General features: G+C 48.4%; 1 protein-coding gene across 1 annotated transcript in view; it reads right to left on the bottom strand.

Annotated features, from left to right (window-relative positions):
* The window catches only part of LOC311224464 (unconventional myosin-XVIIIa-like), a 283,821-nt gene that overhangs the window by 38,890 nt on the left and 221,985 nt on the right, over positions 1 to 22,946 (bottom strand). The window contains 3 exon segments of the mRNA XM_084309468.1: positions 9,318 to 9,422; positions 11,245 to 11,355; positions 22,400 to 22,600. Of these exon segments, the coding sequence (XP_084165594.1) occupies positions 9,318 to 9,422; positions 11,245 to 11,355; positions 22,400 to 22,600 (417 nt within the window).

Below are 22,946 nucleotides of genomic sequence, written 5' to 3'. Positions count from 1 at the left end.
AGAGGCTAAACCAGAGACTACAAGCACTGGATGACCTAACTGAAGACGAAGAGGAAGAGGAGGAGAACCACGCCCGAAGACAGCACAGTACTCTACCGGACCAGGAGGTCCGGTACAGCCCAGGCTATACTCCCGCGGAGCTGCGCTACAGACCCCCGACTCTATACACGGGTGAGCACGACGCACGACCCGCACCGAGGAACAGCACCTGGACAAGCGGGCCATGGTACACTGCCGGTACCAGCCCATACCAAGGAGCGGGAGGAGACTCGCCTAGGAGGCCTCTCCCCCAACGCTCGCCGATGTATCCACAGTCAGCGTCATACATTGGCACGCCTATGGTACCCGACTTCACCCAAGAGAACCGGGCCCAGTATACAGAACTCTGCATGTGTCTGGAGACCATGTTGGTGGATGTATTGGATGAACGCCACAAATACGCCATCCTACTGAAGCACTTAAAGGTGCCCCACGCACATAATATAGCGCTCGCCTACGCGACTTCCACCACCCCATACACAGCAGCGCTGGTAGCACTGGACCAGAGGTATGGGCGCATATGGGATTACGTGATCCAGGAGATCCGACACATCGACCGCTTACCCCCAGCAATAGACAATCGAGCACTGGACGACCTGTCCATCAGAGTGCAGTCCCTGGTAGGGATGTTGGGAGCGCAAAGAGAGAAGGGGAGGCATGAACTTTACGCCAACTCAAATGTGGAAAGGATTCTGGAGAAGCTGCCGCCCGCTCGTCAGGAGCGCTTTAGGCGGCAGAGGGACCACAGAGACCCGAATGGCCCCGAACCGAACCTCCTCGATCTAGCAGACTTCCTGGCGAGAGAAGTCAGCAGCCTACGGCTAGATACATTCGGACGGAGCACCCCTGGCTCCAGAGAAGGAACCAGACGACTAAATGATGGAAGAAGATCGGTGACTGTGATGCACCAATCGGAGTCAGTACCGAGCAGCAGGAGCCACAGTACCCCCTCCAGAACGGAGAAGTGGAAGATAGTGTGCCCCTACTGTGAGAAAGAACACTGGCTAGCGCAATGTGACTCCTTCCCCAAGCTGAACGCGGAGGAAGCAGGTCAATGGATAAAGTCCAACAAGCGCTGTTTTCGCTGTGCGCGCTCACACATGGCAGCCGAATGCCGCTTAAAGAAAAGGTGCACCAAGTGCGATGGAGCCCATCTGGACATACTTCACGACAGTAACAGACGGCGCCCTTCACCCGCACCATCCAGCAGCAAAGCGAGCGTCATGTACATCGATCCCGCCAGCAGCAGTGGAGCCCGAGTACTCCTAAAAGTAGTGCGTGTGACACTAAGCTACCAGAATAAAGTCCTGGACACTTACGCCGTCCTCGATGACGGGTCAGAGAAGACCCTGCTGCTCGCCTCCGCTGCGGCCCAGCTAGGGCTGCGGGGAAGCGAAACCCAAATGACAATTCGGACAATAAGACGAGATTTGAAGACGATAAAGGGCGAGAATGTCTCATTCTCTATCGCAGCAAGCGGCCAGCCTGAGCGACGGTACCAGATTACAGACGCTTTCACCAGCCAAGAAATAGGACTGTCGCGGTACACATACCCCGTCGCCAAGCTGATGGAGAAATATGCACATCTGCGCAAGTTACCGATCCCGCTCATAGACAATGCTATGCCGACCCTGTTGATAGGCTCCGACCATGCAGACCTCATTGTCCCGATAGACCGGGTTCATACCGGACCCCGAGGCTGTCCTGCAGCAGTCGAGACCCGTTTGGGATGGACTCTCCAAGGCCCGCTCGCCAAATCTCTCAACCGAAGTACAGCCACTAGATGTCTCCACTCCCGAGTCACAGAGGGAGAAACCGCACTCCTGCAACACGTAGAGCGGCTATGGACCTTGGAACAAATGCCCTTTAAGAACGGAAAGAAAGACATTCGCTCTAAAGATGACATTTACGCCATTCACCTCCTCGAGACAGGGACCAAGAGAGTCCCGGTCAACGGCGTGTTGAGATACGCCACGCCACTCCTGCGGCGAGAAGGAATGCCTACTTTCCACGCCAAGACAGACGCCACAGAACGGTACCTGCTGAACACGGAGCGGCGCTTAGCCAAGAACCCCGCCCAAGAGAGTGTATACCGCGCTGAGATTGAGAAGCTCATCACAGCGGGACACGTCACAAAGATGGACATTAAAGAGGCTGACCAGACCACTGAATCGTGGTACGTGCCCCACCACAAGGTCCATCACAACGGTAAAGACCGCATAGTATTTAACTGCAGCTACCAGATCGGATCCCAAAATCTGAATAAAGAGTTACTGCCCGGTCCCACACTCGGCCCCTCCCTACTCGGCGTTCTACTCCGCTTCCGCCAGGAAAAGGTGGCCATCAGCGGGGACATTAAAGGAATGTTCCTGCAGGTGAGATTAGTAGAGGCGGACAAGCCCCTGTTACGGTTCCTATGGAGAGAGAAGCCAGGAGATGAGCACCCAGCCATCTACCAATGGGAAGTCCTCCCCTTCGGAACGACGTGCAGCCCCTGCTGTGCTACATTTGCACTACAGAAACATGTAGCAGAGGACCCAGCAGCGGACGAAGAGGTCCGACACAGCGTAAAGAACAGCTTCTACGTAGACAACTGTCTACAAAGCCTTTCAACCCAAGAAGAAGCCGAGGCTCTCTTGATTAAACTCCGCGCCTCATTGATCAAAGGCGGCTTTGATCTCAGGCAGTGGGCCAGCAGCGATCCGCAAGTACTGCGCAGCCTCTCCTCCGAGGACAAGGCAGCCAGCAGCGAGACCTGGATGGCTACAATCCCGGGAGAAGCCCAGGAGATGACCCTGGGATTGGTGTGGCGATTCAAAACAGATTCGCTTCACTACAGACACAAGCCCCTGACTACGGAGCAGGGAAGGCCGGCGGCGGCGCCGACCACCAGACGGAGTGTGTACACAACACTCGCCCGACAATATGACCCGCTAGGATGTATTCTACCGTACACCACCAGGGCAAAAATGATTGTACGAGCATTGTGGGACAAGGACCAGGGCTGGGACGACCCCATTCCCGCACACCTTGCATCCACCTGGAGAGTGGGAGATGGAGCTCCACTCACTCCCAGGCGTTAATATGCGCCGAAGCTACTTCCCACCCACGGTGAGGCCAGAGACATGTAAAATGGACTTACACGTCTTCAGTGACGCCTCAGAGGTCGCATACGGATCAGTAGCCTACTTACGGGCCCAAGACCAGGGGGGAGAGATCTACACAGCATTTGTCCTTGCCCGCTCGAGAATAGCCCCACGCAAGCAACAATCTATCCCACGTCTAGAGCTCTGCGCAGCCCTAGCCGGAGCGCACCTAGCCACGCTCATCCAACGTGAGCTCACCATACCGGTGTCTAGAACAATCCTGTGGTCAGATTCCACGACGGTACTCGCCTGGATCAAATCGGACTCATGCAAGTACAAAGTCTTCGTGGGAGTCAGAGTCACCGAGATTCAAGACTTAACCGAAGAGTTAACCGGAGAAACAGAGTGGCGCTACGTTGATACAAAACAGAACCCAGCTGACGTCATCACCCGGGGGATGCCCCTGGATGACCTCACCCGTCGCAATGTCTACAGTGACGGCCCCGCATTCCTAAGACTCCCGGAAGGACAGTGGCCCATGCCTATCCCGAGGGAAGCAAGTCCAGAGGAGGTGGAAAATAAGAAGTCTGTGTTCTGTGGATTGAGCACCGTAGCCTCCACCGACCCTAACATAGACGATTGCACGTCCATAGAGAGTGCACAACAAAGAACATTCCTGCGGTACCACCCGGAGTGCAAGTCCCCCGCTGATATGTCAGCAGCTAACTACGAGGAAGCAGAATTGCTTCTACTGCAGCGAGCCCAGAGAGACTCGTTCCCCGATGAATTGGCCTGTCTACAGGGAGGAAAGCCTGTCCCATCCGACAGCAGATTAATTCATCTGGCCCCCGAGAGCGACGCTCATACCCTCATCAGAGTGGGTGGTCGCCTACGCAGAGCCCCCAATCTACCGGATGACATTAAATACCCGATCGTATTGAACAGCCGACACAAGGTCACAGAGCTGATTATAAAGAAATACGATGAGGATGTACATCACGCAGGAGCAGAAAGAGTCTTCGCGGAAATCAGACGTCGTTACTGGATCCTACAAGGAAGAGAGGCGGTACGACGCTTCCGGCGAACATGTCTAGACTGCCGCAAGTGGCGCGCGCAGCCCAGCATACCAAGGATGGCTGACCTTCCTCCATGTCGCCTCCGAATCGGTGACAAGCCATTCCACTCAGCGGGTATGGACTGCTTTGGCCCGCTGCACATAAAGAAAGGAAGAGGAACCGAGAAGCGGTGGGGTATTGTATTCAAATGCATGACCACCAGAGCGATACACATCGAGCTTCTCCCGACCACGAGCACAGACTCATTCCTTATGGCCTTCCGAAGATTCACATCACGGAAAGGAAGACCGTCTACCCTATTGTCCGATCATGGGACAAACTTCAAAGGCGGCGAAAGAGAGCTGAGAGAGAGCTTCCAAGCTATGGGCCCAGAACTTAAGACCCACCTCGCTCCAGCACAGGTTGATTTCCAATTCAACCCCCCAAACGCACCCCACTTCGGTGGCACTTGGGAACGAGAAGTGCGCTCCATAAAGACAGCCCTGTACGCAGTACTTGGGGCCCAGACTGTGGCGGAAGAAGTCCTAATGACAGTCCTCACGGAGATTGAGGGAGTACTTAACTCGAAGCCCCTCGGATATGTCTCCAGTGATGTGGCGGATATCGACCCAGTTACCCCCAACACACTCCTGATGGGGCGGCTAGATCCTGCATTACCCCAGACAATGTACCGGCCTGAAGAAGCGAACGGCCGACGAATGTGGAGGTACAGCCAAGTATTAGCCGACAAGTTTTGGAACAGTTTCCTACTGCACTACCTACCGTCTCTACAGACCCGCCAGAAGTGGGTAAAGGAGAGAGACAATTTGACAGAAGGAACAGTCGTCAGGATTATTGATCAATCACTGCCCAGAGCTATGTGGCCGGCCGGCCGCGTAAGCAAAGTGATCACCGGTGCCGACGGCAAGGTCCGAGCAGCTGAAGTGCTCGTCCAGGGTCGCACTTACACCCGTCCCGTGGCGAGGCTCATAGAACTGCCTCGACTCCCAGACACAATCGATGATGACCATGACCCTACAACCCTATGACTTTGTGAAGTTGACTGACCCCTACAGCAAACCCTTATGTGTAAATAGACAACGCGATTAATCTGTCTCTGTTTAACTGATTAGGTCTGGGACCTATTCAGGGGGTGGCTGTTGTGAAGGGCCAGATTAAACCGAATATATATATTTATTTATATATATATATTTAATTGTATTTGTATATTCTCTAATATTCCCTGATATCCCTTGTATATTCCTTGTACAATATGCATTGAATATCCATTCTAGCCTACTGAACATCCCATAATAGTCTCCATTCTACTATTGATCGAGACCTTGGTGCCAGGCTGCCATACCCCTCAGACCCAGTTCAAACGTACCGCTCCACATGTACGAACAAGTCCTAGTTCCGCGTAGGAATCTGGCTACCGCACCACTAATGGGACTATTTGTTCATAGTGCGTATATATACTGCGCTACTAAAGTAGGACTTTCTTTTCAGTCCAGTTTCTTACCCTCCAATAGAGTCACAGACGTAAAGCCTCCCCGCGACGCCACGTGTGGGAGTAAGGCCAAGTTCGCCTACCATCGGTATTGAGACATCGTGTATATTAATATTTGAATAGTCATATTTGGCACTATATCGTCGAGTTGGACGTAGTCTATTAAGCTAATAATAGTCTGTTAATATATAGTGCTTCGTGCGGTGAGAATACTACCGTAGTCAGTACCCCATCGTTTCGGGCAGAGAACTGGCTGCTTACCCAGGGTGGTTGACCCCATGTGAAGCTGCACCCGAGGAGCCCCAGAGCCGACGAGCGAGTGGACCTGTATACCGGATTATTCTACCGACGACAGCCCGCCTTCCCAGGCACGGATTATGCTTTGTATACTTTGATTATTCCATGGATAAAGACCCCCGACACTGCCGTGTGTTGGAACCCCCCCCCCTGGAGAGGACGCAAGGTGAGGAGACGCTCTGCAAGACGAGGTCGCTTCACGTCTCTCCCCCGTGGACCGGAGAGAGCCGGCCCACAAAGAGTCCACCTGCTTTCATCTGTGGTCCAAGGATCGCCGGCGCATTGAACGGCACTACAGTGGGTTCACCTGGGATACCCTTGGCCGGACGAGGCAGCCGGATTCTACCCCCCCCCCCCTCCTACTCCTGTCGGCTTACAAGCGACCGGATTAACCCCCCCTTAGTGTATCTAGTATATAATCATTAAAGTATCATTGCTGTTATTCCTTAACTATTCCAGGTCGTATATTTACCACCTGCGCCATCAGAGATTGGACATTCTCTATTGATATACCGACGAATACTCTTTGCCATAAAAGTGCATACTATTTCAATTCATAAATGTAATTAAGTGATTAAGTGCTTGCTCTACACACCATTGCTGTGTAGTAATAAACGCATACTTCGACTTCGTACATTTGTGTTGGATCCGTTTCATCTACGTGAGAGTGTTTATGATAATATATTTATGCCGTGTACTGGGTGGCCGAATATTAAGTACAAAGGTAGTGGTAGTAAGTATCATATCTAGTAATACAGTCAGGGAATTGTACCCCTCAGCTACAATATATATTATATATAACTCGTCAGGAAGTCCTGCCCTGGGCACACAATGGCAGGAACATATTTGCACTTTGATTACCAGGTAAGAACTTCTCAGACATCACATTATGATGTGAGGGGAACATACTGTATGTGACGTTGGGTTCCCCTCTGGCTACACATTCAGTGCATGGGAAATAATGCGGATCACAACTAGAATTATTGTCATACATCATCATCCAACAGTGGTGAAAAGTCTACGGTGACATCAGTTACAGCCATGATCTGATTAACTCATGGATTTCAAGACTGATAAATATAACTAATTGTGGCATTTAATTTCCCTGAGGGTATTAATTAAGCTCCTTACTGTGGTCAAATAACACACAACAAAGTGATGTAAATTATGGCTGCAGTAACTAATAGACTATACAAAAAAAATAGATATTTTTTTACAAGATATTATAAATTATAAAAATAGGAAACTCTAATTCGTTGTAATTGATTAGTTGGGTCTATGTTATGCTGCACCTCCATGGCCTGTTGTTGAAGCCATTTTTGAAGCAAAAACTACAGTACATTTTACAAAAACCTGTTTAAGTCTTCAGTTTGAAAGAAAGAAGCTGAACGGTTTAAATGATCATATATATATATTTTTGCACTCTTGATCTATAGTTTGCGTTGTGTTTTATAACAATCAATTTGTCAATTTGCAAGTAGTTTGAAAGAGCATTTGATTTGATTTGTATTTGTCTCGAACATAAAACAAGTTTAAAAAACTAAAAGGTAAATAGTCAAAGACTATTTCCATACAATAAGTGTTCGAGAAGGAACAGGGGGAAGTAAAAAAAAAAATGTAAACGTATCAAGCCCTGCCCCTTCCATTGTACGAGACAAGGAATAACGTTTAGCTTTTTGCATAAAATTTAGCTTTTTTATTTTGATCAGATTAATTGATTCATTGTTTCAATAATCAATAGATTAATCGACTATCAAAAGAGTTGTTAGTTGCAGCCCTAATATAAACCAATACCACATGCTGTGGTATCCAAATACAATGCTTAAGGTTTTGCAAACAATTAAGTTGGTATTTCATAGCATGTGCCAGTGTTGTAGTCGAGTCACAACATTTCGAGTCCCGAGTCCAAGTCCGAGTCACCAAAGAAGAGCCAGAGTCGAGGCTGAGTCAAGTCCACATTACCGGAGTCAGAGTCCAAGTCATCAAGGTTGAGTCCACTCCACAGATATCTGTTGAAGTTTGAGGTTGTCCCGGTCTTCTCTTCAATAGTTTGTTTGCATATCGAACATATACTGTAGCAGTGCTCTTGCTGGAATTTCATGTAAAATCTGTGTAAGCAAAGCGCACAATTCGGGTCGTCTCTTTAGGCATCTTAAGTACTGAACATGAGGGTAACGACGTGAATCCGCATGTAGGTGGAACACACGTGTCTGCCCTTGCACAAAATTTAATGTAAATGTAATGTTAATTAATACATGCCATGTTTTTTTTAGGGGGGGGGGGATACTTCTGGGGGGCGGGCGGTGGGTGGGTTTGTAAATGTCTTTAGAAGTATAATCTTATTTTTTTATAATACATTTTTATTATGTCTATTTCTATTTTATGTCCATATGGGGTGGGGCAGTTTGGGCCCCTGTCGTGGTGGGTTTGGTGGTCGTGGTCTCGGACTGGTGGGGGCCCCTGGTTCGAGGTCTCGGTGAGTTGGAGTGTTAAAGAGGCATGATGCTCTGGTTCGCCGGATTTGGGGGGTCCTCACGGGGTGGGGACCTTGGTTGTCGAGACTGGGGATGATGGGTGCTCAAGTAGTCGCACCTTATAATATATATATATATATATATATATATATATATATATATATATATATATATACTATAAGGTGCGACTACTTGAGCACCCATCATCCCCAGTCTCGACAACCAAGGTCCCCACCCCGTGAGGACCCCCCAAATCCGGCGAACCAGAGCATCATGCCTCTTTAACACTCCAACTATATATATTTATTATATTATTATTATTGCTGTTATTGTCCTGTGATGTCTTGTTTATTATTGTTACTGTATTGTGTTGTCTTGTTTCGTGTTGAAAAGGGAAAATAAAGAAAGATTTGATAAAAAAAAATATTAAATGTTCTTTAATTTAAATTAAATTAAACGTACATTTTATAAAATTAAATGTATCAATTAACAAGTCAGTGTCCTCATCCGTACCTTCCGAGTCTGAATGCAGTCAATGCTCGAGTCCAAGTCCAAGTCCGAGTCATCAGTGCTCAAGTCCAAGTTGAATCACGAGTCAAGTACAGCTAAATGACTAAATGTAAATGTACTACAACACTGGCATTATGCAGATGATATCCTGGTTATGTGGCGACTCCATAGCCATCAGAATTGGAGTCAACTCACTTTCAATCTAGGGAGTGTATGTTCTGCTCAAATCCAAGTATTGTACAAAAGACATTGGCATGCGAACCCATTCCTTTCCTCCTCTATGAATGGAGAGTGAATTGGCTGCGGGAGCCGCCACTCAAGCGCATCACTGAAGCTGGTACATTACCTGGTCCTGGGCAGACAGCAGCTTGGCCTCCATGTCCCGCCTCTCTCTCAGCACCTTCTGCTTGTCATCATACTCCTCCTCCAACTGGACCTCCATCTGCTTCATCTGTACACGGGGGGGGGGGGAGAGAGAGAGAGAGAGAGAGAGAGAGAGAGAGAGAGAGAGAGAGAGAGAGAGAGAGAGAGAGAGCGAGAGAGACATATACAGACACACACGCAATTGCAGACAAACACAGACAGTCACAGAAAAAAAGAAACACACAGACATACACACAGTTGCACACACAAAGACAAATACACACACACAGACACAAATAGTTAATACCCATAGAAATATGAGTAAATTAATCCACTCTATACATCCTAATACACCAGTGAGCTACAACACAGTGTGCAGCGTTTGAAACTCAATGCAGTTTAAAAAAAACTTTACTAATCCAGGGACACTGAATATTTATTTCACAAAAAAAATAGTGAATTATCATATTGGTTGTGTAGACTAAAATCTTATTATCATATTGACTTTAGAAAAGGGTTAAAGGATTACGGGTGGAATATAATAACTTTGAAAGTTAGCCAATGTTTTTTAATGCTAAGGATCCATGAAAATGAACATGATTGTGTGTGGAAGCTAACAGGGTCAGCCATGAAATTCCCCATTAACATGCAGAGAAAAATAGAGTTTATTTCATGAATTCATTCATTTTGCAAAATGCCTCGCTATGTAAATGTGATTAGAAGATACAGCGGCCAGCCAGCCAGCCAGCCAGCATTCCCCTGGGAAAGAGATAATTGTGCGTAGGAGGGGTTCAGGGCTTGATTGGTCGAGGGCGGTCATCATATGGAAAGGAAAACAATAATACAAAAAGTAACGCGCCAATATATTCTTAATTTCAACATCCACCCCCATCCCATCCCACATGCAACTGCTCCTAAACTAACACCTGTATCTGCCTGCCTGAGGTGGCTGTTCTGTTTTGATGTGGTTTGTCTTCAAGAACAAGAACTTGATTAAAACAAGAACTTGTTTTAATCTTGTTCTGTATTCTTTTACCACCAGGTCGCCATTCTAAATAAGAATGTGTTCTTAATGACATACCTGGTTAAATACTGGTTAAAAAATAAATACAGGACGGTCACATCAGCTGTGAATCATCATGTTCACCTTTAAGTCAGAGAGGCGTGTTTGGCATAACTGGGCTGTGAATCGTCACGGAAACAGCCTCATTACAGCTGATACAGAGAAACAACTAGCTAGTTTTACAGAACAGGAAATAGAGTGCGTCAGTATGTGAGAAATAGTGTCCTTGTTGATCCCCCACAAGGAAGGAAAACAACACTACTGGTCAGACCCCGACCCCACGAGGACAAGGGGCTGTCTGGGGCTAAGTTAACAGAATGTCCCCACAAGGCATGACATCGTTGCTGTGTGTGTGTGTGTGTGTGTGTGTCAGGGTTCTTTCAAGTACTTTTCCAAGCACTTAAAAGGATGCATTTAAAAGGATCCAATTCACTTTTAAAAGCGTATATTATTATTATAATAATCTTTTTTGGATCCAATATTTATGGCTTCAAACCAATTTCCGACAATTAGTTACACTTTAGATAAAAAAAAATGCAATTTCTTGATTCAGAACCATTTTATCATGGATGAACAAAACTTTCAATGTGAATGGTTGATTTGAATTCCAAGGACCTTTTAAGCACCTTGTTAAAAAATGGGCTGTTTTCAAGGAATTCCAGGCCTTGACTTTTTTTTTTATCAAGCACTTTAAGCACTTCAAGGACCTTGTGCGAACCCTGGTGTGTGTGTGTGTGTGTGTGTGTGTGTGTGTGTGTGTGTGTGCGTGCGTGTGTGTGTGTGTGTGCGTGCGTGTGTGTCTGTGCGTGTGTGCGTGTGTGTGTGTGTGTGTGTGTGTGTGCGTTACCTTCTTGTTGCAGGACTGTCTGATCTCCTCCACCTCGTCGTCTTTGCTCTCGATGTCCTTGCAGTGCGTCTGCCGCAGACGCTCCATCTCCATCTCCAGACGCAGCTTCGCCTGAAGGAACCACAGAGAGAGAGAGAGCCGGACAGACGGCTGTCAGAGAGGTAGAGACAACACTAGACACCCTGTCGACGTGTGACTGACTGTCCCCCGCAGAGCGGCTACACGGGACAGTGGGGCTCTGGGCTCAGGATGGACAGGATTCATACAGCAGCTTTTATCCAAATCGCTTCACAACTTCATAAAAATATGAAGTTTCACTCACACATTCACACACGACGGCGGAGGCGACCGTGCGAGGTGCCGACCTGCTCATCGGGAGCAGTTAGGGGGTTAAGTGTCTCGCCCAAGGACACTTCGACACGCTGCCGGGAGGAGCCGGAATCAAACAAGGAACCATCCGATTACCAGACGACCGCTCTACCTCCAGAGCCACCGTCGTCCCCTCCTAGATCACAAGGTTGCGCGGGTTCGAGCCCCCGCTGGGCCTGGAGGGGGAACGTGGTATTTTTTTTTTTTTTAAACAATATGTTTATTGGTTTCTTTTTATTTAAATTTTTTTACAGCATCAGTTCAACAGTTCAACAACCATACAAAAGGAAATGCTGCCAACTGCCCCCCCTCCCCCCTCCCCGAGTTACAGAAAAATAGATACAAAATACCCCCCCCCCCTAAAATAAAAATAAAAAATCATTATAAACAAAAAAAAAAACTCTAGGCCAGACCCCCCCTCCCCTCCCCCAGACTAGGACCTCAACAAATTCAGTTTTTTCTTCTTTTTTTTTTTTTACATATTTTGAGAATTTAGTAAACCCAGTTACACCCGTCTAACAGGTGCCCATACTTCTATACCAAACAAATAAATATCTAACGTTACATCTTTTCTCTTCAAAGAGCAACTAATAACATTTACAGTATCATTCATTGCAATATATACCCATCAGAAAGACAAAAGGGAGCTTCAATAATAGCCTACATCGTCAACCTACTATGTAATCTGTTCTAAGTATTGCCTAAACCCAGCCCAGCATTTATCAAAGAGATGTGGTTTTTTCTTAAGATTGAACATTATTTTCTCTGATACCATGTACGAAGAGATTTCACTAAGCCACATAGACATGGGGGGGGGGAACGTGGTATTGTTGTCCCGGGCAGGACTGTAGGGAGCGCCCCCCTCCTCGTCCTCTGGGCCTGGCGGTAACCGCCAGGTGTGACCGCCGTCCTTGGGATGAGACGCTAAACCGAGGTCCCGACTCGCCGCCACGGTGGTTAAAGAGCCCAGAGCGTCTGTTATGAAGAGCAGGCGGGTTATCCATCCTGTGCTCCCGAGCCGTTCGCCCATTGTCTGCGCGCTGGCGCCCGGCCGGCTCTGAGGTACAGCGGCTCCAAGGTTGGCTTCTACACAGTGGTGTTGGAGGAGGAGCACCACGGTGACCCTCTGCTTTGTGCTGCACTCTGTTGTCCTATGAAAGGCACTTTATACCGGCAGTAAATCATCCATTATCTCCGCCAGGCGGGACGTGCGCACGGTATTGGTGGTGTGTGTCTGTTTGGTCACGTGTGTCTGTTTGTTCACGTGTGTCTGTTTGTTCTAGTGTGTCTGTTTGTTTACGTGTGTCTGTTTGTTCTAGTGTGTCTGTTTGTTTACGTGTGTCTGTTTGTTCACGTGTCTGTTTGTTCACGTGTGTCTGTTTGTTCACACATGTGTCTGTTTGTTCACGTGTGTCTGTTTGTTCAAGTGTGTCTGTTTGTTCACGTGTGTCTGTTTGTTCAAGTGTGTCTGTTTGTTCACGTGTGTCTGTTTGTTCAAGTGTGTCTGTTTGTTCACGTGTGTCTGTTTGTTCACGTGTGTCTGTTTGTTCACGTGTGTCTGTTTGTTCAAGTGTGTCTGTTTGTTCACGTGTCTGTTTGTTCAAGTGTGTCTGTTTGTTCACGTGTGTCTGTTTGTTCAAGTGTGTCTGTTTTTTCACGTGTGTCTGTTTGTTCACGTGTGTCTGTTTGTTCACATGTGTCTGTTTGTTCAAGTGTGTCTGTTTGTTCACGTGTGTCTGTTTGTTCACGTGTGTCTGTTTGTTCACGTGTGTCTGTTTGGTCACGTGTGTCTGTTTGGTCACGTGTGTCTGTTTGTTCACGTGTGTCTGTTTGTTCACGTGTCTGTTTGTTCAAGTGTGTCTGTTTGTTCACGTGTGTCTGTTTGTTCACGTGTGTCTGTTTGTTCACGTGTCTGTTTGTTCATGTGTATCTGTTTGTTCACGTGTGTCTGTTTGTTCACGTGTGTCTGTTTGTTCACGTGTGTCTGTTTGTTCACGTGTCTGTTTGTTCAAGTGTGTCTGTTTGTTCACGTGTGTCTGTTTGTTCACGTGTGTCTGTTTGTTCACGTGTGTCTGTTTGTTCACGTGTGTCTGTTTGTTCACGTGTGTCTGTTTGTTCACGTGTGTCCGTTTGTTCACGTGTGTCCGTTTGTTCACATGTGTCTGTTTGTTCACGTGTGTCTGTTTGTTCACGTGTGTCTGTTTGTTCATGTGTGTCTGTTTGTTCACGTGTGTCTGTTTGTTCACGTGTGTCCGTTTGTTCAAGTGTGTCCGTTTGTTCACGTGTGTCTGTTTGTTCACGTGTGTCTGTTTGTTCACGTGTGTCTGTTTGTTCAAGTGTGTCTGTTTGTTCACGTGTGTCTGTTTGTTCACGTGTGTCTGTTTGTTCACGTGTGTCTGTTTGTTCACATGTGTCTGTTTGTTCACGTGTGTCTGTTTGTTCACGTGTGTCTGTTTGTTCACGTGTGTCCGTTTGTTCACGTGTGTCTGTTTGTTCACGTGTGTCTGTTTGTTCACGTGTCTGTTTGTTCACGTGTGTCTGTTTGTTCAAGTGTGTCTGTTTGTTCACGTGTGTCTGTTTGTTCACGTGTGTCTGTTTGTTCACGTGTGTCTGTTTGTTCACGAGTGTCTGTTGTTTGTTTATTTTTCTTCAGATATTGATTGAAGAGGTGTGTTTTTAGTTGATGGCAGAAAATTTGCCGGGTTTCAGCTGTCCTGACTGTGGTGGGAAGTTCGTTCCACCATCATGGAGTGAGGACAGAGAATAGCCTGCTTCGCTTTGATAAGCCCCCCCCCCCCCCCCCCAAAGATGTCAGAGGGTGTGTAGTTAGAAGATACAGAGCGTAGGGGGTCTTGAGGGTGTGTAGTTAGAAGATGCAGATCGTAGGGGTCTTGAGGGTGTGTAGTTAGAAGATGCAGAGTGTAGGGGTCTTGAGGGTGTGTAGTTAGAAGATGCAGAGTGTAGGGGTCTTGAGGGTGTGTAGTTAGAAGATGCAGATCGTAGGGGTCTTGAGGGTGTGTAGTTAGAAGATACAGACCGTAGGGGTCTTGAGGGTGTGTAGTTAGAAGATACAGAGCGTAGGGGTCTTGAGGGTGTGTAGTTAGAAGATGCAGAGCGTAGGGCTCTTGAGGGTGTGTAGTTAGAAGATGCAGAGCGTAGGGGTCTTGAGGGTGTGTAGTTAGAAGAAGCAGAGCGTAGGGCTCTTGAGGGTGTGTAGTTAGAAGATGCAGAGCGTAGGGCTCTTGAGGGTGTGTAGTTAGAAGAAGCAGAGCGTAGGGCTCTTGAGGGTGTGTAGTTAGAAGAAGCAGAGCGTAGGGCTCTTGAGGGTGTGTAGTTAGAAGAAGCAGAGCGTAGGGCTCTTGAGGGTGTGTAGTTAGAAGATACAGAGCCTAGGGGTCTTGAGGGTGTGTAGTTAGAAGATACAGACCGTAGGGGTCTTGAGGGTGTGTAGTTAGAAGATACAGAGCGTAGGGCTCTTGAGGGTGTGTAGTTAGAAGATGCAGAGCGTAGGGCTCTTGAGGGTGTGTAGTTAGAAGAGGCAGAGCGTAGGGCTCTTGAGGGTGTGTAGTTAGAAGATGCAGAGCGTAGGGCTCTTGAGGGTGTGTAGTTAGAAGATGCAGAGCGTAGGGGTCTTGAGGGTGTGTAGTTAGAGACCATTGACCGGCGGTAGGAGGGAGCCATTCCCCCTCGCTGCACGGTATGGCCGGTCAAGGCCCTTGAAGCGGATTCCTGCAGCGATGGGAAGCCAGTGCAGCTCTCTGGGAAGTGGCGTGACCCCAAGTAAACAGTTTCAAATGCCAACACTGTGCCCGACTGGGTACATTTGCATCGGTACGTTCCATTGTACATTCCTCGTCTGGAAAATAACTTGTGGCGGCGACAATAACCACGGTAACAGAAAGCACACCGCAGGGTTGGTCATGATGTCACTATACTGTAATTGGCATTTAAAATGTTTAAGAATTAATGTTCTTCTTGCAGATGAACAGATTCATATTGCCAGCACTACAGTGTGCTGCAGGCACTATCTGAACCCAAGGGCTTTGTGATGATTTTATCAATAACATTCATGAACGTTCCAACAACCCAACGTTCCAATTTTCCCTTGACAAGGGAAAATAAATCAGAATGGTTTACTACAACATGAAGGATGTACAGATATGTAAATATAATGGGCGGCTACGTGGCGTAGTGGGCAAGGCGCTCACCACGAAATCTGGAGACGCTGGGCTTGCCTGTTCGAGCCCAGCGCTCCACATTTGCTTTCAGTTTAGCTGGTCGTCCGTACTAATACACATTGGCCGTATTAGGGGGTGGGAAACTGATGGGTGGGGATCGGGCGTTGTGGACAGCGACTCCTACAGGTCGGTTGGTGCGCCTGCGCAGTAGAATCAGGAAGTGTCGGGGGCAGCGTGAGCCTCCCACGCGTTACTCCTCGCCACTGAGAGATCGAGCTGCGCAGGTGAAAAGATGCGACTGCTGTTACCTCAAGTACCGGAGGGGACTTGTGCTATGTATGACTTAGTCCACATTGCAGCCGGCTTGTGGGAGGCAAGAAACAGCGTTCGTGACAGGGGAGGGTTGAATTGGATGATACGAAATTGGGATGGGAGAAAATATAGAAAAATGGGAGAAAAAGTGGATAAAAAAAAAGATATGTAAATATAATTTTTTTGTTTTCTTATTTATTTTTGCTTTCTTTGTTTGTACTGTAGTGTTATTTGTTCTTTCGTGATATTTTTTTTGGCCTCAGTGCTTTTTTTGTGTCTTGGGGTTGTGGGTGTCCTGGGATTGGGAGGGTGAATGGGGGTGTTTATGTTTAATTATCTATTCGTTTTTTTTTAATAGTTTGTAAATTAAATTATTTTTTATAAAAAGATTTATAAAAAAAAGTTTAATTGGTGAGATGTCTAAATTGTAGACATTATAGTAACTGAGGCAAGACTAGTTAAACTGGACCTGGACACTCATGATGTCAGGTTTCAAGTCAGTCAGTCAGTCAGTCAGTGACATTCGCTATTGTAACCCTAGTAAATAATGTTAGCATTCCTCATAAACACACGTCTGTGCTTCTTGTCAGTTAAAAACACCAGAATGAATAAAAAAATATCCAGATATCCCTGTTCATCCCTTGCCTACATTCAGACTGGCCAGAACACCCTGCTCTCCTCCTGCTGTTCTACTCATCATGGATGTATGTACTGTAGCGCCTTTCAAGAAATACATCTCACCTTTCCACCCCGCGTGGATGTTTGCATTCTTCTCTGGCACTGTGTTCCCTCCACTGTACATTGAAATCATCATCCATGTTTCAAGAAATCATTATAACAAGCATCACTTGACCTTATTCTCAGTAGCAATGGATCAAGGGTAAATAATAGAATGTCAATCAATCCCACGCCATCAGAGCTGGCATTAAAAATGAAGGAGGTCGAGGGCAGGGGCTTGCTCTTCCAAGGTTCGTCAGCTTTCAGAGGAGAGTTGACGAGTATTATTGCTACAAGGCCAACGGTTGATACAAAGGAATAACAGGAACCGACCTTCAGGGGCAGAATCACGTGCAACGTTTCCTATGTGGTCTACCTGTTAAAACGCCCATGTGATTTATATCACGTTGGTAAAACAAGACGAGCGTCTGTGAACATACGCGTGTTGTGTTTGTAATCGTGGTGATAAATCACCGGCGGCTCTTTAATAGTGCACATAACCGCAGAGTGGATTAAGTTATATGGCCATCGAGACGGCGACGTGGCCAGGGAGACGTGGTAACAGGATGCTCCTCCAGAGGGAGGCGACGTGGTAACAGGATGCTCCTCCAGAGGGAGGCGACGTCGCCACAGAGACGTGGTAACAGGATGCTCCTCCAGAGGGAGGCGACGTCGCCAGGGAGACGTGGTAACAGGATGCTCCTCCAGAGGGAGGCGACGTCACCAGGGAGACGTGGTAACAGGATGCTCCTCCAGAGGGAGACGTGGTAACAGGATGCTCCTCCAGAGGGAGACGTGGTAACAGGATGCTCCTCCAGAGGGAGACGTGGTAACAGGATGCTCCTCCAGAGGGAGGCGACGTCGCCAGGGAGACGTGGTAACAGGATGCTCCTCCAGAGGGAGACGTGGTAACAGGATGCTCCTCCAGAGGGAGACGTGGTAACAGGATGCTCCTCCAGAGGGAGGCGACGTCGCCAGGGAGACGTGGTAACAGGATGCTCCTCCAGAGGGAGGAGACGTGGTAACAGGATGCTCCTCCAGAGGGAGGAGACGTGGTAACAGGATGCTCCTCCAGAGGGAGGAGACGTGGTAACAGGATGCTCCTCCAGAGGGAGGCGACGTCGGATACATCTCCTTGGTACCTCGTTCCCAACGGGACGAACGAGGAGATTAAATGTGCCTGTTTCTTATGAAGTGAATGTAATTCGTGTTTTTTGTTCCTCATTTCGATCGTAGAGAAAATACCCACAAAGAACAACGTCGACAGATTCAGAGAGGCGTTGTTTCCACCACAGCTGACATCTGGACAGCTGACATCTGGACAGCTCACATCTGGACAGCTCACAGCAGCTACACTGGTGCTATGTTACTTTTTCGGAAGGGGAAGGTGCTGAGCAAAGTACTTTGATACAAAGTAGTAATCAGTAAAGGATGTGATTACCTTTTAAAGGAATCAGTAATAAGTAACTACAGTAATTACACGTCCTAAGTAACTTGGCGGTGTGTATCTGCAGTGTGTGACGTGCACAGCCAGATACAGAATTAGTGCCATCCTGAGTGCCAGCATGGTGTTGATTAGAAGAAGCCTCTAAACTGGAGAACGCACACTAAACTACTAAACGTTGTCGGAGTAGGTCATTGAGACGCAGTCTAGCGTTCGGGCTTTTCTTCCGATAATTCCAGTGGTGTTTGATACACAATTTCAGACACTAGCACCGAATCGTTCAGTAGGGTAATGGTTAAAGATTATTACCTCCACGGGACTATGTGCCTGGAATTGATGTGGCGCCCCCGGCTGGGAGGTACCTGTTGGTGTCTATAATTGACCCCACCTGGCTCTTTTGATTGTTGATTGGCTGGAACGCACGCTGAGGAGGAGGGGCGTCTTGCCTGAACGCACGCTGAGGAGGAGGGGCGTCTTGCCTGAACGCACGCTGAGGAGGAGGGGCGTCTTGCCTGAACGCACGCTGAGGAGGAGGGGCGTCTTGCCTGAACGCACGCTGAGGAGGAGGGGCGTCTTGCCTGAAACGTCTGTGTGGCAACATGTAATTAAACGGTGGGATCGGAGCGCCGTCCTGGTCTCTCTTTATGCCTCATTGCATTGAGGATCCAGCACCCATTGTTCTAGGTTTAATCGTGAGTCGAGCACATTGTGTCTTATTTTCTATAATTATATGAATTGAAAGGGAACAATAGACTCTAACCATGGTCCCCCAATAACTGTATATGCCAGCGCTGTAGAGCAGTAGCTCTTCCAGGGTTCAGTTCCCGTTGTTCCTACGTACATAACTGTCAGTGTTTGTGGGTGGGAAGACGATGGCGGTATGAGTCCTGGTCGTTACAATAGCGACTCCTACTGGTCGGTCGGGGTGCCTGTTCAGCAGGGAGGGGAGATAGCGTGAACCTCTGCACACGTTACGTCCTCCCAGTGAAACTCCTCGCTGTCGGGTGAAAAGAAGCGGCTGGTGACTCCACATGTATCAGAGGAGAGCATGTGGTAGTCTACACCCTCCCCAGACTGACAGTAGGGCAGCATGTGGTAGTCTACACCCTCCCCAGACTGACAGTAGGGCAGCATGTGGTAGTCTACACCCTCCCCAGACTGACAGTAGGGCAGCATGTGGTAGTCTACACCCTCCCCAGACTGACAGTAGGGCAGCATGTGGTAGTCTACACCCTCCCCAGACCGACAGTAGGGCAGCATGTGGTAGTCTACACCCTCCCCAGACGACAGTAGGGCAGCATGTGGTAGTCTACACCCTCCCCAGACGACAGTAGGGCAGCATGTGGTAGTCTACACCCTCCCCAGACCGACAGTAGGGCAGCATGTGGTAGTCTACACCCTCCCCAGACTGACAGTAGGGCAGCATGTGGTAGTCTACACCCTCCCCAGACCGACAGTAGGGCAGCATGTGGTAGTCTACACCCTCCCCAGACCGACAGTAGGGCAGCATGTGGTAGTCTACACCCTCCCCAGACCGACAGTAGGGCAGCATGTGGTAGTCTACACCCTCCCCAGACCGCGTGTAGCTTTATGCCAAGCAAGCAGTGCAAAAATTTACCGTAGTGGCATGCAGTAATGCGCCTTTCATTTTCGCGGAAATAGGCTGTCTATTGCCATTCTCTTTGACAAACTCTAACCTTAACCAGCTCCTTAACAACGCCTAAACTTAACCGTTCTAACCTTAACCAACTCCGAAACAATGCCTAACCTTAACCTTAACCTTAACCATGCCTAACCTTAACCATAGAAATTATATTGCCATTCTCTTTGACAAACTCTAACCTTAACCAGCTCCTTAACAGCGCCTAAACTTAACCGTTCTAACCTTAACCAACTCCGAAACAATGCCTAACCTTAATCGGCGAAAGAATACACGTTAAAAAAAAATCACGTTAAAAAATATTTTCGATGGGATTCGAACTCGCCAGCAAACAAGCCATAGGATCCACAGCCATGTGTCCTTGCCGATTGAGCTATTTGTTGGATACTGAATAAGGGGCGGTGACTTATATATATTGAGCTCCGCTCGTGTCGCATGCGCGGGCATCTCGCGCGAGCACGCCGGCGCACGCACGCACCTGAGCGAGCACGCCGCCGCCGGTGCACGCACGGTAGCATTTGTCTGAAAAGAAGGGCGCTTTACCGCACTAGCGTGCGGTGACGAATGCGGAAGCATTTTTGCACTGCTTGCTTGGCATTAACGTACAGGCCCCCAGACCGACAGTAGGGCAGCATGTGGTAGTCTACACCCTCCCCAGACCGACAGTAGGGCAGCATGTGGTAGTCTACACCCTCCCCAGACCGACAGTAGGGCAGCATGTGGTAGTCTACACCCTCCCCAGACGACAGTAGGGCAGCATGTGGTAGTCTACACCCTCCCCAGACTGACAGTAGGGCAGCATGTGGTAGTCTACACCCTCCCCAGACCGACAGTAGGGCAGCATGTGGTAGTCTACACCCTCCCCAGACCGACAGTAGGGCAGCATGTGGTAGTCTACACCCTCCCCAGACCGACAGTAGGGCAGTGCAACAACCAGGAAGGGAATTGGCACAATGACCAAATTCAGACTATTCAGGGCCCCCTATCATGGTTAACAGACGAAATGGTCAACTTTGACACCAAAGAATTTCCCCAACATTTCCCCCTTTCAGGCTATTTAACTTCATTACAATTGAAATAGTAATAACAAGTATCAAATTCTTGTACACAACAAGGCTGGATTACAAGGCACTGAGGCTCAGAGCCCCCCCCCCCATGCAAGCCACCACAGCCATTAAACTCTTAATTATTCATTATTTTGCGCTTCCAGTCAATGAAATAGATTTTATTTCATGTGTCATGAGACAATCTTTTTGGAAACAGATTTTATTTCATTCATTGGTCATGTTATATATTTATGTGGAGCCCTGCCTTCACTGAGGGCCCCTACACACTGAGGGCCCCAAGGCCCGTGCCCAAGTTGCCCATATGGTAGATCCGGCCTTGCTTGTACAGGTATTTTGAAGATTATGAATATGATCGTGTGTTTGTATATCTTATCATGCGGACCCCAGGTTGAAAACCACTGCTATGGAGCACTGACCCCGTTCCTGTTGTGATGCGTTACGTTGGTTGACTATGCGACAGTGGCTCAGGAGGTAGAGCAGTCGTCTGGTAATCCTGAGGATCCCGGTTCGATACCCGCTCCTCCCGGGCAGCGAGTCGAAGTGTCCTTGAGCAAGACGCTTAACCCCCTAACTGCTCCTGATGAGCAGGTTGGCACCTCGCATGGTTGCCTCCGCCGTCGGTTTGTGTCAATGTGTGAGTGAACGGGTAAAAATGTGAGAAACCAATTGTAAAGCGCTTTGGATAAAAGCTCTATATAAATGCACCATTTATCATTTAAAATGTTTACCATTTATGTGTTTAAGCGTGCTCTGACCACACCCACATTTCTGCTGTGTTATGGTTGGTTGATGTTGTTCTTCTTTTGTCACATTGGGTGTGTGGTAAATAAATAAATAAAAATAAATGAATGAATGAATAAAGGGCGGCTACGTGGCGTAGTGGGCAAGGCGCTTGCCACGAATGCAGAGACGCTGGGCTCGCCTGTTCGAGCCCAGCGCTCCACATTTGCTTTCAGTTTAGCTGGTCGTCCGTACTAATACACATTGGCCGTATTAGGGGGTGGGAAACTGATGGGTGGGGATCGGGCATTGTGGACAGCGACTCCTACAGGTCGGTTGGTGCGCCTGCGCAGTAGAATCAGGAAGTGTCGGGGGCAGCGTGAGCCTCCCACGCGTTACTCCTCGCCACTGAGAGATCGAGCTGCGCAGGTGAAAAGATGCGACTGCTGTTACCTCAAGTACCGGAGGGGACTTGTGCTATGTATGACTTAGTCCACATTGCAGCCGGCTTGTGGGAGGCAAGAAACAGCGTTCGTGACAGGGGAGGGTTGAATTGGATGATACGAAATTGGGATGGGAGAAAATATAGAAAATGGGAGAAAAAGTGGATAAAAAAATGAATGAATGAATAAATAAATGAACCTCCCCTGCCGTACTATAGGTTTAAAAGGCGCTCCTCGGACCGTACCTGCTCCAGCATCTGGATGGTGCCGGCCTGCTCGTCCAGCTCCTCCTCCTGGTCCTTCACCTTGGCCTCCAGGTCCCGGAGCTGCTTGCGCACCTTGGACAGAGACGCCTCGTCCTTGGACTCCTGGGAGTTGAGGTCCTGCAGCTCTGCGTCCATCGACTCCACCTTCAGGTTCACTGCACACATGTCCAGGTCCTTGTCCTGCAGGCAGGCGAGAGGGGGGCGGAGTTATCGTATGTGACCAAGAGGGGGCGGGGTCATTATAGGCGAGCGAGAGGGGGGCGGAGTTATCGTATGTGACCAAGAGGGGGCGGGGTCATTATAGGCGAGCGAGAGGGGGGCGGAGTTATCGTATGTGACCAAGAGGGGGCGGGGTCATTATAGGCGAGCGAGAGGGGGGCGGAGTTATCGTATGTGACCAAGAGGGGGCGGGGTCATTATAGGCGAGCGAGAGGGGGGCGGAGTTATCGTATGTGACCAAGAGGGGGTGGAGTCATTATAGGCGAGCGAGAGGGGGCGGATTTATTGTATGTGACCAAGAGGGGGT

The sequence above is a fragment of the Notolepis coatsorum genome, assembly GCF_963971535.1.
Source record: "Notolepis coatsorum genome assembly, chromosome: 1".
In the NCBI taxonomy this organism is placed as follows: Eukaryota; Metazoa; Chordata; class Actinopteri; order Aulopiformes; family Paralepididae; genus Notolepis; species Notolepis coatsorum.
This window is presented reverse-complemented; position numbering and strand designations above follow the sequence as displayed.